The sequence below is a fragment of the Hippocampus bargibanti genome, linkage group LG12 (assembly GCF_051943395.1).
Source record: "Hippocampus bargibanti isolate YZ-2025 linkage group LG12, ASM5194339v1, whole genome shotgun sequence".
In the NCBI taxonomy this organism is placed as follows: Eukaryota; Metazoa; Chordata; class Actinopteri; order Syngnathiformes; family Syngnathidae; genus Hippocampus; species Hippocampus bargibanti.
The window spans coordinates 8,556,133-8,572,757 of NC_142745.1; the positions used below are offsets into that span (position 1 = coordinate 8,556,133).

At 39.4% G+C, this 16,625-nt stretch overlaps 1 protein-coding gene across 4 annotated transcripts in view; it reads left to right on the plus strand.

The window, feature by feature from the left end:
* Window positions 1-4,371: 4,371 nt before the first annotated feature.
* Window positions 4,372-16,625, plus strand: part of itga7 (integrin, alpha 7) — a 30,280-nt gene continuing 18,026 nt past the window's right edge. For 3 of the 4 annotated variants that reach the window (XM_089010548.1, XM_089010549.1, XM_089010550.1), the window contains exon 1: window positions 4,372-4,700. In XM_089010548.1, the coding sequence (XP_088866674.1) occupies window positions 4,507-4,700 (194 nt within the window). In that variant the 5' untranslated portion in view covers window positions 4,372-4,506. The remainder of the gene's footprint in view (window positions 4,701-16,625) is intronic. The other variant, XR_016116666.1, reaches the window with a different exon arrangement.

A 16,625-nucleotide genomic window follows, 5' to 3' on the forward strand; every position in this document is an offset into this window, starting at 1 on the left:
ACAAGGTTACATTTTATGATTAGCATGGTCCCTTTTTGATATCCCAAAATGCACATTCAATGTGGGAAAACAGCTGCATTCAGTTCAGCCTCCTTCAGGGAAATGTCGTTAAAGGATGTACTTGGATTTAATCCCGTAGTACAAAGCACCACACCCTATTAGAGACCCCTTCGAGTCAATAAATCCATATCGTAATAGTGCTGACTATGGATGGGACTGGGATGAGGCCGGCTAATACAGGAAAAATGACCCTGTCCATATGTGCTGCCTGTTTGAGGTCTAAAAGAAGCTCTCTCCTTGAGATGATGCTCTGACTGCTAATGAGGCTTCGAATCAGGATATCATGCACTATGTGGAGCGGGTGTTTCCTCACATCCATGCCCAAAAGATTGCTCTCTTCTGTCCTTGGGCCTTCTATGGCCTTTTTCATCAAAAAAGGTGGTTTTTCATCCAAGTTGCAATTCAACCTACATTTCAAAGAATAATCCACAACCAATAGTGTGACATTGAAATAAAGAAGAACATGACATTATAATTGTTTGATTAACTCATTTACTGCCATTCCCGAATTTATTCAGGAATTGAAAATATGACATAGAGCGCCATTCCCAAATTTATTCAGGTTTTGGTTTTTCTTGCGGGGGTGCAGATAAAGCGCTGGTCAGACCTCTGACAAGGATTTTTTTTTTCCCCTTCCACGAGGGGCAACATTTGCTTTTTATGCCCCCATTTCAAGCTCAGATAACACCATATCCATCTAATTTAGGAATTAACTCTTTTTTTCTGATGAAAGAGAGAGTAAGGTTTCTTATGCTGCATTGAATGTTTATGTAGTCCTAAAACTCAATAGTCTGTGGATCCATGAATATGAGTGAAAATGACAAAAACCCTGGCACAGAATGGACACATTTTTGCACGTCTGGCAGTGAAGGGGTTAAATACATATGAATTAAATTATATGTGGTTTTACTTCCCTCCGGATTAAAAAAAAAATGTTTTACACAGGCCACATAGTGTTTCACAATTGTGGGTTTTGCGTGGGAGCAAACTCCCAAGTGGATTCATTGGTTCTCTCTCCAAGTTGTCTTGCATGGAACTTTCCCACAGTCTTAAATTGGATTTTTGTTCTTTTAAATAAATTAATAGTTTTTCCTCCGTTTTAGATAAGATTTACTGTCCACCCACCACACCGGTTTAAAATAAAATCATCATTAAAATTGATGACATTGTAACAAGGCCAAAATACAAATAGAGTCATTTCAAAATACAAATACTAGATTGATTTCTAAAAAAATACAACAATACAGTTCGATACAGTCCTGCTGGCTATTACTGTTTGCACAAAGGGTGAAGGAAACTTGCAACGAGCATGTTAATCCTCATATAATATGTCACAAATGTGACAGTTTATTGCATGCAACAGTTGAGGGAACAGCTGCACACAGGTGGCCCAACCGCAGCTGACAACACACGACTTGCATGTCAACTCGTTTCAAAAGTCAACAACTTTTGGACAGACCTTTCCCACCATTTTGTCTCCTCACAGGAATTCCAAAATGTCCAACGTTTTCTGGCTCAACGCGGTCCCGATACTCTCGTCCAGATCGTCCCTATTTTGCGTGTGCGCGTGCGCGTGTGTGTGTGTATATGAGGATGTATGTGCGCGACTTCCTGTTCGCTATTTCCTAGTTACTGTACCGTATAAACATATTTTTCTTGGCTGATGTGTGGGACATTCCAGTTAATTTTGGATAGAATCCACTAAAGTTAAGGAATTATCTTAATTAAAACAAATTCTCCATTTTGTTTAATCGTGCATTAGATTAGAGTATTATTTTAGATGAGCTTTCAGCTGATTTAGATTTATTGGCATATTTATTTATGTATATGGTTGTGGTGTCACATTTTGTATGATGGTAGTTGGACAACCCCAAAAAGCAAAGGACTGACCAAAATGTATTTAACAAAACACAGGAACCAAAGTAACAAAAACCTGTGACAGAAAACAAAACCTGACAGGATACAAAGAGTGGTGTATTCTCACACTCACATACTCAAAATCTCCCAACCAAAACTGACAGAAATTAGTGAACCAAACACAAATGCTTGAGGGTCCTGAATAGTTAAACACAAGGGATTCAGATGGCAATAACAGGTGGAGACAAATAAAAGGGCATACGAGGGGGGAAAATCACATGTAATTGAAATACATAAATACTGTATTTTCCAGTGTAAAAGCCTTGATTTTCTTGAAAAGATTGACCTGCGCCTTATACCAAGGTGCACCATATGTGAAGTAATACTGAGCCGCAACAGGTCTCACAACTACTCTCAGCAGCAACCGACTCCATCAATGCAGAAGAAGTAATGCGAAACCCAATACTGTACCGTAGCGCCCTATAATGTGGTGTGCTTTATATTTGGAAAACTTTTATCTGTTTATATATTATATTTGGAAAACTTTTTTCATTCATTGAAGGTGCGCCTTATACTCCGGTGTGCCTTATACAGTGTATATAAAAAGTTTAAAGGACAACCGACGTCTCCGGACAAGTTGTATCCATAATTTGTAAAATGGCTTCAAATGACTTCTCCTGAGCGTATTTTAATGAGATTCCACCGCATATAGCTATATTTTACGTTTTAAGCCTTGCGCTGAATATTCAGGAAGTCTTGTTTTTGAGTTGGTGAGGAGTCCGTACGTGACGTCACCAAAGGAACGCCCCTGACCGAAAAAAAAAAGACGCATTGTAGCGGTCCTTCCATCACGTCAATGTATTTTGCTGTACTTGTTTGGTCTGGGCACCTCGTCTTGCACCCAAAAGCTGCCAGATGAGGGCGTCCAAGCTCCATATAAGGAATTCATCAGCCTGTGGAAACGGAGGTGGTCACAGGAGGTCGCCATTTTGTGCCTCTTTTTCGATGAGACATTTCCCCTTGATGTTGCCTCATAATGGTACGGAATAAATTATTTAATCGATTGCAAACATGTATGCTTTCCTTTTCAGAACTATTTGAATCATATTCATAACTGGAGGTGTAACAATAAAGCATATTCTCCGAATCTGAAGCCATTGTTTTGATTCTCCAGTAATGCAAGACGTCTTGGCGTGACGTCACGAACTGGGGGCAGGACTTTCTGAAAATGTGCAGCTCAATTTATTGCAGATTTTGGACACTTTAAGTCATTTTTATTGGTGTTTTGCATTTGAATAAAAATATCGTAGGTATTTTAGATGCTATTAAAGGTTTTTCTGATGTCAGTTAAGAAACAAAAAAGTGACGTCGGTTGTCCTTTAAAAATACCGGTGCGCCTTATACACCGGAAAATGCGGTACATCTCTTGCCTTTACAAAAATACTGTAAATGTAAACATTATATTAATTATATGATTGAGTAAATCTAATCAAATGGATGGACACAGGGACTGGTCATATTTCATTTTTTTTCTTATGTTTTTGTATCAGGCAGTCGTTTCTGGTGGACAGATATGGATACATTTGAAGTGTCAACATTTTTCATTAGGGTGATACCTAGAATGTTTTTTTTTTTTCCAGTTGATGTGGTGTGGCTTCTTATGGAAAACTTTTTTAAACATGTCGTTCGTTGAAGGTCCGCCTTATAGTCCCGTGTGCCTTATATATGGAAAAAGTTTACAAATACGCCAGTCATTGGGGGTGCACCTTATATTCCGCTGCGCCTTGTACGCCTTAAATATATACTCTGTAGTCTGTTTTTCTCACAAGTGTGTGATTTTCCTTGTCAAATGTTTCACTCATGTAGATATGTGTGGAATAAAACTCACTGCTGACCTATTACTAAAAAATACGATAAAGAAATACAGGTATTTGACATTTCAATTAAAAACAAACAAACAAACAAACAAACAAAAAATCAAAATGATTCTATAAACATACGTTTCTCAACATTCCAAATGCATCCTTCCATGCATTTGAATGAGTATTCATCTAAAAAAAAGTGTTTCGGACTGTGCGAACCCAGCACATAAATAAAACTGTCTGGTGTATTTTTATATATTTATTTTTTGTTCATCCACTCTGTCTCTATTCAATAGCTCCCAAGTACCTTGACAACCTTGCCTGGTATTTTGGCAGCGGTCCTTTGAGTGTTGCTGTCAGCTGAGAACGCATATGTGTGTGTGTGTGTGTGTGTGTGTGTGCGTGTGTGTGTGTGTGTGTGTGTGTGTGTGTGTGTGTGTGTGTGTGTGTGTATAAGGATGGAGGGGGGAGGAGTGAGTGGGGCTATTCAAGGCACTTGTCCTCCCTCGTCTCCCCCGGGTGCACAGAGGACCGGGAGAGGGGAGGAGGCGCGGACTGCACACTTGCACTCTGGTAGCCAACGGGAGCACATAGAGCCCAGCCTGCTCCCCCCCCCCCCACCCCTTTGCACCGAAAATCCACAACAAGAGGATTTCCCGCCGCAAGAGCAGGATTTCCTGCTCGGAATCACTTGGGGATCTTCTAATTCTTCTTTTGAAGCTTCAGCATGGTAGTAGCGGCCCTGGGTGGACACCTGAGGACCAGGATGGGTCTCCTGTGGCTTCTACCGACTCTCCTCAACCACGTGGGAGCTTTCAATTTGGACAGTACTCACACGCTGTACAAGCTGGGGGAGCGCGGGACCTTTTTTGGTTTCTCTCTCGCTCTACACAAGCAGCTCAGCCCAGAACCTCAAAGCTGGTGAGTTTGCCAATTCTGTGTGCACCTGTTCTGAACCCTGTAAGCAAACATTTTGACTCTTCCTTTTCAATAGTTACCACAAAAAGTGTTTTACATGGTTAAAATACTGTCACAAACATCCATCCATCTATTTTCTAATCCATGGATCCTCACAAGGGTCACGTGCATGTTGCAGCCTAATGCCAGCTGTCTTCGGGCAATAGATGGGGCACACTCTGAACTGGTTGCCAACCAATTGCAAGGCACACCCAGAACAACAACTACCAACGCTCACAATGGCATCTAGGGACATTGTGGAGTGTTCCATTGCTTTAAAGTGCTAACCGGGTAGCCCCAGTCACAAACATTAAAGGACAACCGACGTCTCCAGGCATTTCCAATGTATAAGACGCACCGGAGTATAAGGCACACCCCCAATGAATGGTGTATTTTCAAACTTTTCCATATATAAGGCGCAGCTTCCATGAATGAAAAACGTTTTACAATTATAATATATAAAAGTTTTCCAAACACAAGGCACCCCACATTATAAGGCGCTACAGTTGAGGCTGGGGTTACGCACAACTTCTTCCACAGTGGCTCAATATGACTTCACATATAAAGCCCACCGGCGTATTGGATTGGATTGGATTGTATTGGATTGGATATGCCTTTATTAGTCTCACAGTGGAGAAATTTACATTTCACAGCAGCAAAGTGATGAAAGGAATGAAAGTAGAAAAACAAAATACATGAGCTGCTGGAAAGACAGCCACTCTCGCGGCGCCGTCTTGAAGTCAAAAGAACAAAAAAAATAAATATATAAGTATAAGGCGCAGGGACATCTTTGGAAGAAAATCAAGGCTTTTGGGTGCGCCTTATACATCAGAAAATATGGTACATGCTAATAGTTTTTTTTGAGCTGATGCTAATTGCGATATTTGGAAGAATAAAATGCAAATAACTGAGTAATGATATGCTAAAAAAAATAATCTGTTTAAGTATGATGAATAAAATAAGTTATTTTTGGTCCCAGCAATAACGATATGAATAGCAGGAAGAACATTTGAGTGTTTTACAATCAGAATCAGAAAACCTTTATTCGTCCAACAATGGGGAAATGTGCGAATACGTTGTTGTTTAGCAGTTGTTTAACTTTAGAGCCAAGAGAAACATCAGAGTAAAGACATTTCAGATTTCTTTTGGGTATGCGGCTGGAATATTCTGTTTATATGCGATTATTTTTTTCATTGTGTGTAAACAAAAAGTAGACCAGTGCATATACAGTGATACCTTGTCTTACGAACTAAATTGTCTCCCCGACAGAGTGTGTAAGGCGAAAAGTGTGTATCCCAAAAATTGATTTCCCATAGGAAACAATTAAAATCAGGATAATCCGTTCCCAGGTCCCCGTAAAACATAATTTTCTACTTTCTAATTTTCTAAGCCTTAAAACTACACAAAATATACCTCATTTTACATATTATAAATGTGCTATGCTATTATAATTAAATAAATAAACTATATAATATATAAACTAACTACATAATATATGTATAATAAAGTCATTTCATTTACCTTTGTGATGGTCGTTGATGGCTTGATGGAATGGAGTGGTTGGTTTCATCAGCATTAAACACTTGATGAGGAACGTAACCTTCTTATTTCACCATCTTGAGGAATGATCCCTTGTAGGTACTTTCTCTGTGGTAATTACTCATCAATTGTGTTCTGTTTAGCTGGGTCGGTAGCTTTTTGCATCAAGTGTACAGATGGCTTGTGCGGGTTGTTTGTGGAGCCTGATTGATTGGGATATTTTAACCTTGCAGTCCACACTCTGCCGATCAAAGTTGAAACTCTCTCACTGTCGTCTGCCTGTCTCTTTAATGTTTAATGTAATGTGTTCTTGACCAATCACGTGGCTTTAACCAAAGACTGGGGGCGAGGAATAGAGGACAAAAATAGTCGGCTGCCATTTTGTTGTTAGAAGAACGGGTTTGTTCGCGAATGACACATCACTCATTGAGGCAGCTCTGTATAGAAAAAAGTTTGTATGCCAAGGTAAAGTTCGTAAGCCAAGGTAAAATGTTAATAAATGTAACGTTCGTAAACCGAAAAGTTCATAAGCCAAGGGGTCTGTAAACTGAGGTATCACTGAAGATAATGTTACTCACACATTCATTTAAGAAAAACACAAAGCCATTATTCTGATGTATGCCTGGTAACAGGTCGCTGCACAGTTTGTGTCACTATGTGTCTCTGGCATAGATGAGTGAACATAGATGCATTACTTAGAGTTAATCAATAATTTTCAGAACATTGATGTGAATCTGATAAATCATCATGAAGAATTTTCAAAGGGGGTCCACTCTACTCGAAAGACGGAATGATGTTTTAAGAATCAAAGTTCTGAGTTTGGGCGGGTCTTGGCGGTCAAGTTTGATGACTCTCCACGGAATGTAGAACTCTCGCCACTTGGCCCCACAAGCTTAAATATTCCCGAACATTGTGTTTCTCGGGAGATTCGTGCATCCTGTTCCATATTTTGTCGCTGCGACACCAAGTGGATAAAAAATAATAATAATCTGCCTCTGCAACGGTATTGCAAACGATGGTCGGGACACCCGTAATTCAAACGGGTGCATGACTTGACTGCGCACTTTGCATTCAGACTAATGGAGTGAACGGGAAGTCAAGGGCGGGTGGGAGCATGTGATGAATCAGCAGACGTTAGAGATCATTTCATTAAACACGTCTTTCATGTTTATTGATTGTCATCAGTATTCCTACATCCAAGAATTGACGTATAGTTTCTCTGAAATCAAGCCCTCACTCCACTTCAGCTGTTTGTACAGTCTCATCTTGTGTTTTTTTGTTGTTGTTTTTTTTTTAATTTACTTTAGCAAGCAACAACTGAGAGGGACTTGAAATACGATTATGCCATTATTAAGTGTTGTATTGATTTGAAGTATGCAGATCCTTACTGCACCCATTAACGTGCTCTTCCTTCTTTTTGATTTGAGAGTAGGGAGTTACGCACACAACCATCATGCACTGCCATGCAAAAACAAAACAAAAAAGGCATCAGTCAGAAATTCTTCTCTTTTTAAAGCATCATGAAGAGAGTAATCATAGTCGTTCTCCTGGTATTAAAACATATTTTACTCCAGCCTATAAAGCAATGTAAAATTTGACACTTTTGATTGACATACAGAGCCATCAATGTGGGGCCAATGTGGTCCAGAGAATTTATCTGAACAAATGAAGGCCTCTCACAGTAGATATTGTCATGCTAATAAAAGTATTCCTCCATTTTTAACAGTCAACTTCCCACTTTAGCCACACCGCAGTCACGCTGTCGCCAAGGCTGTGACATCGACTGCAAAGCCACTGCGTAAAAAGTAAATCTGTACACACCGTGCAGCAGCATGGTTCTGTTTTATTTAAAAAGTGACTTGAGCCATAAGTGTCATATTGCTTTGCTGAGGATAGACCTGAAGCTTGTCAACAAAGTGATTGCATGGATGGTGTGGAAACGTGGGTGCTCATAACATCGCTGCATTACTATGTATTGACGACTGACTATATTTTTAGCTAATTATAGTTGAATGGCAATTGCTACGTCTTTGTGCTCAATGGCCACAATATTTAGTACACATTTGAATGGATCTAAAATGGTATCGAGATGGCCATTTACCATTTGAGCACTGTATATATCTTTTTTTTAATCGAATTGCTGGACAACAGCCTTGGCCAATTCTGGTGTGATCATTTACTGTGAACGTGAAAATACAGGAAAAAAACGGCACACAAGCAAACAATATTAGCTTATGGCCAGCAGATTGTAGTGCTGGATGTGTGCCCCCGACATTAAAAATGTTTTGCATAATTAAAATGAAGTACGGTGTTGGTAAGGGTGCATCATTCGAATGTTGGGATAAATATACCGTATTTTCCAGTGTTTAAGGCGCACTCAAAAGCCTTGATTTTCTTCCAAAGATGACCCGGCGCCTTATACACGGGTGCGTTTTATATGTGAAGTAATATTGAGCTGCAAAAGGTCTCACAACTACTGTCAGCAGCAGCTTATATTTGAAAAACTTTGATATATTTATATTTGGAAAACAATTTTCATTCATTGAAGGTGCGCTTTATACTGTATATGGAAAAAAAGTTTGAAAATACATTCATTGGAGGTGCGCCTTGTATTCTGGTGCGCCTTATACACCAGAAAATACAGTACTCAAAACAAAATGGCCTAAAAGGATCCAATTCCCAGAAATCAAGATATCAGTATGACAACTCCAGCATCAGCTTAATAGATTTTATCCTAAAAGCCTGCTTTATTATTCACCAAACAAATGTGGGGAAACTGACTCTCCTGTATGAATAATACATTTCCATTAAGCGCTTCAGATGACGCGTTCCAAAAAGTGCCATGATGAGACATCTTGCCCCAAAGTGTTGTAATCAGATGCCACAGTGACTCATCTGTTCTTTGAATGTGACAGAGCTTTTTGTGTGAGAATCATGCCTGAGGTTACACAGCACTGTGCTGCACTTGCTGATTGTGATATGATGATAACTCCTTTGAAGTTCCAGACACTTCATTAGGTTCACACGATCCTATACAACCCGGAACATTCCTGTCTGGTACTCGAAAAATCCTGACATATAATTGCTGTTACACTCCATACGTTCAGATAGCACGAATGACCATTGAAAAGTCAGTGTCACATAGCAAGATTTTTGTTTCTACTGAAGTTCTCAGAACCTATTTAGCCCAGATGTAAGCAGTTAGTAACACAAAGTTAAGAAAAACTTACTATCTCACACAGGAAGTGGGGGGGATTTCATCGCTAGGCCTTCCGTCGTGCCACGTCTGAATCAGTCCAGACTGAAATAAGTGTGGTTGTGATTTACAAAAAAAAATCCACTAGAGGGTACCATTAGCAAGGAAATAACTGACCGACCTTTCTTAATGACATTTTCTTGAAAAGTCCGTTTTTAAAATTGCTTTAACAGTAAATTTCCAACAAATTGATTTCTTCTCCTTCAGCCAATGTAGGTTGACAAAACTGCTATTAAATTAACTCAATATATTTGCTTAGGCAGCTTGCCACCAATATAGTGTGCTACCTCTAGCTAGCCAGTATGCCATTGTCACAAACCGCTTTTGATCAGAGCAGTTTTCTAGTGAGTAGCCAATCATAGTTTGCGAAAGCTGTGACGTTGACCAGCACCTTCTCGAAGGCGCTGGTACCCCTTTTGGGTTGCCAACTCAAAATCTGATTGGTTAAACAACAGTTTGATCGACACATTTAATGCTTCATGGCCCTCAGAACTGATTGTGAAGGCGTCCAGGTAGACTTCTGACCCTGGTAACAAATGATGGCTGAAATATGATTGGTTAAATGCTTAAATATGAAAACACACATCTGGAAGCAGCACAACAGAGGAATAGCAACAAAAGGAAGCTGAAAAACAATTATTTAATAAGAATTCATGAACAGAATATAATTAACATCAGTCCGTGATTCCGATATTTTTAGGCCAGCAGAGAAGGCTTTGCAGGCCTTGACAGTCCGCCACTGATCTCACATTATTTCCTGAAATAGTTGCAGTATCTAGAATACATCCTGAAACCCAATGAACAAATAAGTTTAGAAAAAAAATGAACTCCGAGAGCCTGCGTTCGCGCAAATATGCTTATGCAATTGCAAATCGAAGCATCACTCCGTCACTGGTCAAGTGTAAATAAAGCGGTTGTTTCAGTGCGGACGTTAGCATCATTAATTAGAAGCACAAAGACGGTTTGTCCAAATCAAAGCAGCTTTGTGAAAGACAGCCATCTTGAAACCCACGCTGATGTCCAGCTTTTTGCGGTTGGTGCAATGCGCTACTGTCGTGTCTTTGTGCCGCGTCGCACACAATCTCCTCAGTGTGAGCACAAGCAGTTGCTTCTGTTACTTGGACTTGGATATGGAGGGCTGCTGGCATCTCAAAGCAGTTCAGTCAACTGCTGCCGCCACCACTACTGTCTGACAGACGACGCGGGCATTTGAGTGGGAGTTATGTGTTCATCTGATATTTATACTGAGATGACAAGTGCTTCCACTAATAGTTGAGCACATGGAGAAGACTGGAAACTCCCTGCGTTCAAGACCCTCAGTTGTCACTCACAACAGCAAACTCAACATCGGGTTTTATCCGACATTCAATGCAACCAGTATCAGGAGTCTCTTTTTAGCACTTGAGCAATGAGTACAACAGTATGCTACATAATGCTTGTATTGTAATGTAATATTTCGTTTGTGGATTGGTTAGGAAGACACATACAAAAAAAAAACAGATGTGGGTAGAAAGTGCTGATTCAGGAAACTGGATTAAAATTCTTCAATATGAAAATAAAGAAAAAGTAGAATATAGTATTTAATCATAAATAACGATATCAAATTGGAAACATTTGGAAACAAAATGAAGAGAAAAAACACAGCCCTGACAATAAACATTAGTAAATAAAACTAAAGTTATTAAATATATATTTAAAAAATATGGTAAAATGTGGCAAAAATAAAAAACAATTTAAAGTCAAAATATGATTATTGTGAACAAAGAATAATGGCAATACATATTTTCAAACACACATTCATAAATATTAAAAAAATATATTTCCAATGAAAAAATATATAATTTAAAATTTTAATTCACAATTTTTTAATTTTTAATTCACTCCTTTCACCTCTGTGTGCCCCCTGGCCTTCTCAACACGATGGGGGACAGAGCTTTCAGCCACTCTGCCCCAAACTCTGCTACTCATTTCCTCCCAACATTCGTGTAACATTGACTCTCTTCCCACTTTCAAATCCCATCTCAAAACCCCCTATTTAAAATTGCATTTTCTGTGTAGCTTTATCTCTTCTTTCTATTTATAATTGTATTTTATTTATTGTTGTATCTATGCTTGCCTGTGACTGTAAAGGGTCCTTGAGAGCTTTGAAAGGCGCTTGAAATAAAATGTATTATTGTTATTATTATTATTATTATTATTATTATTATTATTATTATTATTATTATCACGTAGACTTCTCAACGGAGGGCCCAAATCTCAGAACTGTGAGGCAGACATGCTAATCACAAAACCACCAAACTGCCCTGTGTTTAACAGAATTGATGAAAGTCTTGTAATTGTAATGTTCCAATTGCAGTGGAGTGGCAGACCTGCTTTCATTTAATGCACTTAAGCACTTACAGTCTATATGACCACTCACGTTTTACTGGTGTTATCCATCCATGTTGCCTAAGTATGTAGCCTTCTTCATAGATGCGTTTGGCCCACTGCCACCACGTCAGTTTATATGCTGGAACTGATCCAATGGAAGCGCGACATCCTTTTCCCTGCCTCGGTGTTTAGTTGAAAGTCGAGCACGGGTGATGGAATGTCTTTCTGCAACTCACAAATCATCCATGCTGTTTTGCCTCGACGTCTATTGCGCTTCCTCTTTATCTTCTGAACTCTTGGGGTCAACTTTTGTATTCAAGGCAGTCATTTTCAACTCTCTGCGTCATTTTGACGGATTAGATTACAATAGATTCGCCTTTATTAGTCTCGCAATGGAGATATTTACATTTCACAGCTGCAAAGTGATGAAAATAAGAGGAAAGGAAAGGAAGAAGTAGATAAACAAAATACAGGACCTGCTGCAAAGGCAGCCACTCTCGCGGCGCCATCTTGAAATCAGAACAACAACAAAGTAAATAACAAATAATGCGACACAACTCAAAAGACAGACATGAGGAGAGGATCAAAGCGTCCTTTTCACCCGTGGATCAGGGACGTGATGTTGAAATGTGTACGTCTGCTACAAGCTAAATTTTATAAGCAAATACGAAGCTGCAGCATCCATTGACGGAAAAAGACTGTCTGCATATCCTGTCCCACGTAAATCCGCTTCAATTCCAAGCCACGACAGTTCCACATACACATCGGCGATCTGTGAAAATGTTACCTATTACAAGCGCAAAAAAAACAAAATCGCCCCAGAACTGTCTAGCAATGACAGTCAAATGGCACTGTCATTCCTCCCAAATCAAAAACAGTGCTGGCATATTGGCGCTGCCGAAAAGCTGCAACCGCTCAGCACAGTCTCCTCCTTGATGAATGCTGCGGCTAAAAATGATGATGAAAAACAATCCGTATACATTCCATGTGACGCACAACAACTCAAAGTGACAAAAGAAGATACAAAAACAACAAAAGTGATAGTGGCTGCCTTTCCAGCAGCTCATGTATTTTGTTTTTCGACTTCTTTCTTTCCTTTCCTCTTCCTTTTATAACTTTGCTGCTGTGAAATGTAAATTTACACTGGGTTATAAATTGTTGCCATATTGGAGGTAAACAACAGGAGGAATTAAACACAAATTTAACTTGTACATTTAATTAATTGGGCAATTATACATTTCTATGGGGTCAGTCTAAACAGCCATGAGAAGGAAACCATAACTACAATGTGGCCTGTGATGAGAATGAGTTTGACATACCTTTAAATGTATGTCACAATGTCCCTGCACCATTCTGTCAAACACAAAACGGACTTGTTGATTTGCATCACAAAGGCACAATAAAAGAAGCCCCCCCACCCCACCTCTGTGCCTTCCTCCGTCATGGGTTAAGGATGACCTCCCCAACTTTCTCCCCCATGGCCAAACTCAATTCAGGATCTGTCTACAGTAACTCTTGTCATTAAATCTTCTATAGCCCATTCACGTGAAAGACTTGGCCGCTCATCCAAGTCCTCCCCCCGGCTGCTTACCTACGAGGAGTTAGGATTTATTAGACTCTCACCATGAACGCTCTTCGCTGCCTGTCCATTTAGCAATCCGCCAGTCTGCCATGACCCGGACAAAAGCACGGCGGGAAGCGTTGGTGCCAGGCCCGAAAGCTTTCAGGAATATTAGCTGAGTGAGAGCGGGACAATGTGCACCGTCAGCAAGAAAAACACAACTTCAGCCGTATTTGGAGTAGGAAAACATGGCATCTTTTTCACGCCGAGACCATCGGTGAAACGAATGTTTGTTTTTTCGTGTTTAATTATTCAAGTGTCATCAAGGTTGTTTGAGGAGAAAGCAAGAGGTCGACCCTGGCAGTCACGTTCTCCTAACGTGGGGGGAGGGTCGAACACAAATAGGAGCTGTGTGGATGAATAAGCATTGACCGGCTTCACCTTTTGATTAAATGCGTGCGCGCACACGTATGCGCACGTGCTTGCGGTTGAATGAATCGGATGATAGCATCTCGATACAGTAGTTGTCATGGATCAACCAGGATATTGAACTATTTTATTTGACGTGTTTGTCTTGCAGCCTGAATAATAATAAATATTCCTATTGGATTTGTTCCCATTATTGTGGATCCATCACGTAACAAAAGAAAAGAAAGTTAAACGCAACATCCTTTTTTTAAACAAAAAGTGATGTGGATTCAACATTAAGAGAAATGTCTGTTAGCTAAATGAATGCAATACAATACAAAACATTAAAATACAATAAAATCGTTGAAAACGTTTCTTCAACCACCATCTGTACTTCTTTGAAGCTAGCAACCACTCATTTGACGACTATGGTTAAAATCTTAGTGAAAGAAAATAGATGGTTTGAAAGGGGAGTAAAAGAAGTTATTTTAATAAAACAGCAAAACCCTTCACTAAATCGCCATGGTGGTGTGAGGTTTAATTTGGATTGTGCTTACAACACACTTCTGAGATCATTACCACACAAGCTTAGTTATGTTGATAAGGTGATACCAGAGAAAAAATGGGGCAATCAGGCCAGTCTTAGACCATAATCAGTCAGGACAATAGTGGTAATCAGTGTAGCCTCAGGAAATGGCCCTCTGCTCCCCCCAACCTTGGAGCACGGATCGATCAGGGGAGATGTCTGGCACCGCCACCCCTGGACAGTAGGGATATATATATAGGGCCAGAGCTTCCAGCAAATTTTAGTTGGCTGACAAAGCCTCTTGGATGAGAAGCGAAACGTCCGACACCTTCAAAGAAGTACAGATGAGTACAGGCTGAAGAAACCTTTTCATCGATGGACAACTCCTGTACGACTGAGAGCTTATACAGACGAAATACAATACAATTCATATTGATTTGTATAGCACTTCAACAACAGTAAGAACGGAATGAAAAATAGACAGTTTATGATGGATAGCTGTCATCCATGGTGCACTTCTAAATGGATAAATCTATTGATTGATAAGGAATAGAATGGCAAGGGATCATCTAGAACAGATGTGAATATCTTCCTAAAAGGCCAATTATTAGCTCATTTATGCGTTGGTAATGGGTGTTCGCATGTTGATCAATAGAGGGCCATCTGGAGAGGAATGAGAGGCTACTTTAAAATATATGTGAAGAGGTCACGTGTCTCATATACAGTAAAGTCTCGTTATATCGATATTCAAGGGAGTCCGAAAAAATATCGATATAACCGGGACTATCAATATATCCTATATTGATATAACGAGACTTTACTGTACTTGTCAAAAAAAAATAATAATAGCACATATCACTGTAAAAAAAAAATAGTGCAAAATTTTACAAGTACAAATTTTACTCACATGGTAGTTAATTAAAATTAACTCATTTAACTATTGAGCAATGAACGTGCTACCGTTTAGCTAGGAGACAGCCATTTTTTTTCTAGTGAAAAAAAAATAAAGAAAGAAATCCAACAAATTCATATGTTGTGAAGTTTTTCCACTAATGTTCAATATGCGAATGCTTGGTTACGCTGCATACAATTGTTTGATGAGACAGCCTCAGCACACAACTGGCTCTGATAGGTGCCATGTGATTGACTGACCGTCAAGTCAGGGTATTTGACTTTTGTCACAACAGCTTGGACTGACACCAGTGCTCACCAGTAACAGAGTCTCAAAAATAAATGCAACGTTTCTGGCACTGTTTGTCTTCAAATCTCAACATCCTAAAACTTCCTTTGAAACAGATCATTGTGCTGAATCACCTCCACTGGCGCTGAACCACAGCATCCAGAAGGGGTTTTCGCATGGTTTGCCAGCTGTCTCTGTCACTCTCTTTATCTACTTTTTTTTTTTTTTTTTGCATTAGCTATGCCCTCCTTCTTTGGCTCATGGTGGCACAAATTGTGATTCACAGCACCTCATTCTCAGCTGTTGCTTTCTGTGGCGAGATTTCCCCGAAAACGATTGTTTTAAAGACAACTGGTGTTCAGGATACTAAGTCCTCGTTTAGGCAGTTAGGGTAGGTAGACTTTTGCCATCAGCTATGCACACGTGTGGAGAAAGATTCAGGGTTAATGAAATATGTGACAAGCGCAAGTTTGTTTTATGTTTTGCTGTTTCAGCCATAAGCATAATCTGTTGCTGTTTATGTTCTAAAAATAAAACCATGCATCTTCATATAGCTAATTGCTGTTCGTGTCAGTTATTGATTAGTGATTGCTCACTTGTTGGTGGCATATGGTTGGTCATAGTCTGGTCTTCATCGGTTTAACACCAATTTATTTTAGGTGACAAATCTTGTTATCAGTGCACAGTGTTTCTAGTCTGGTAAATGATAACAAAGCAGCAGTTGATACCAGTTGTACTGTTCTAAAGCATAACAATAAGGTGACGAAAGTCGAAGGGGCGAAAGTGTGAGAGCCACACCAGATGTCACAAATGTTCTGTTTTATGCCATTTACATGTGCAATGGCACTTTACCCTAGTGAGTTTTAATACACTATTTTATATTGACCATTTTGCATTCTCATTTTTCAATGTTGTTGTTGAACAAATGATTGCTATTCTGCAAATGGAAAATAATTTGTTTGAACATAACATAATTTTAATTGTGAATTTTACTAGTGTCCTTGAGTGTTCAGAAAGGCGCTTGTAAATTAAATGTATTATTATTATTA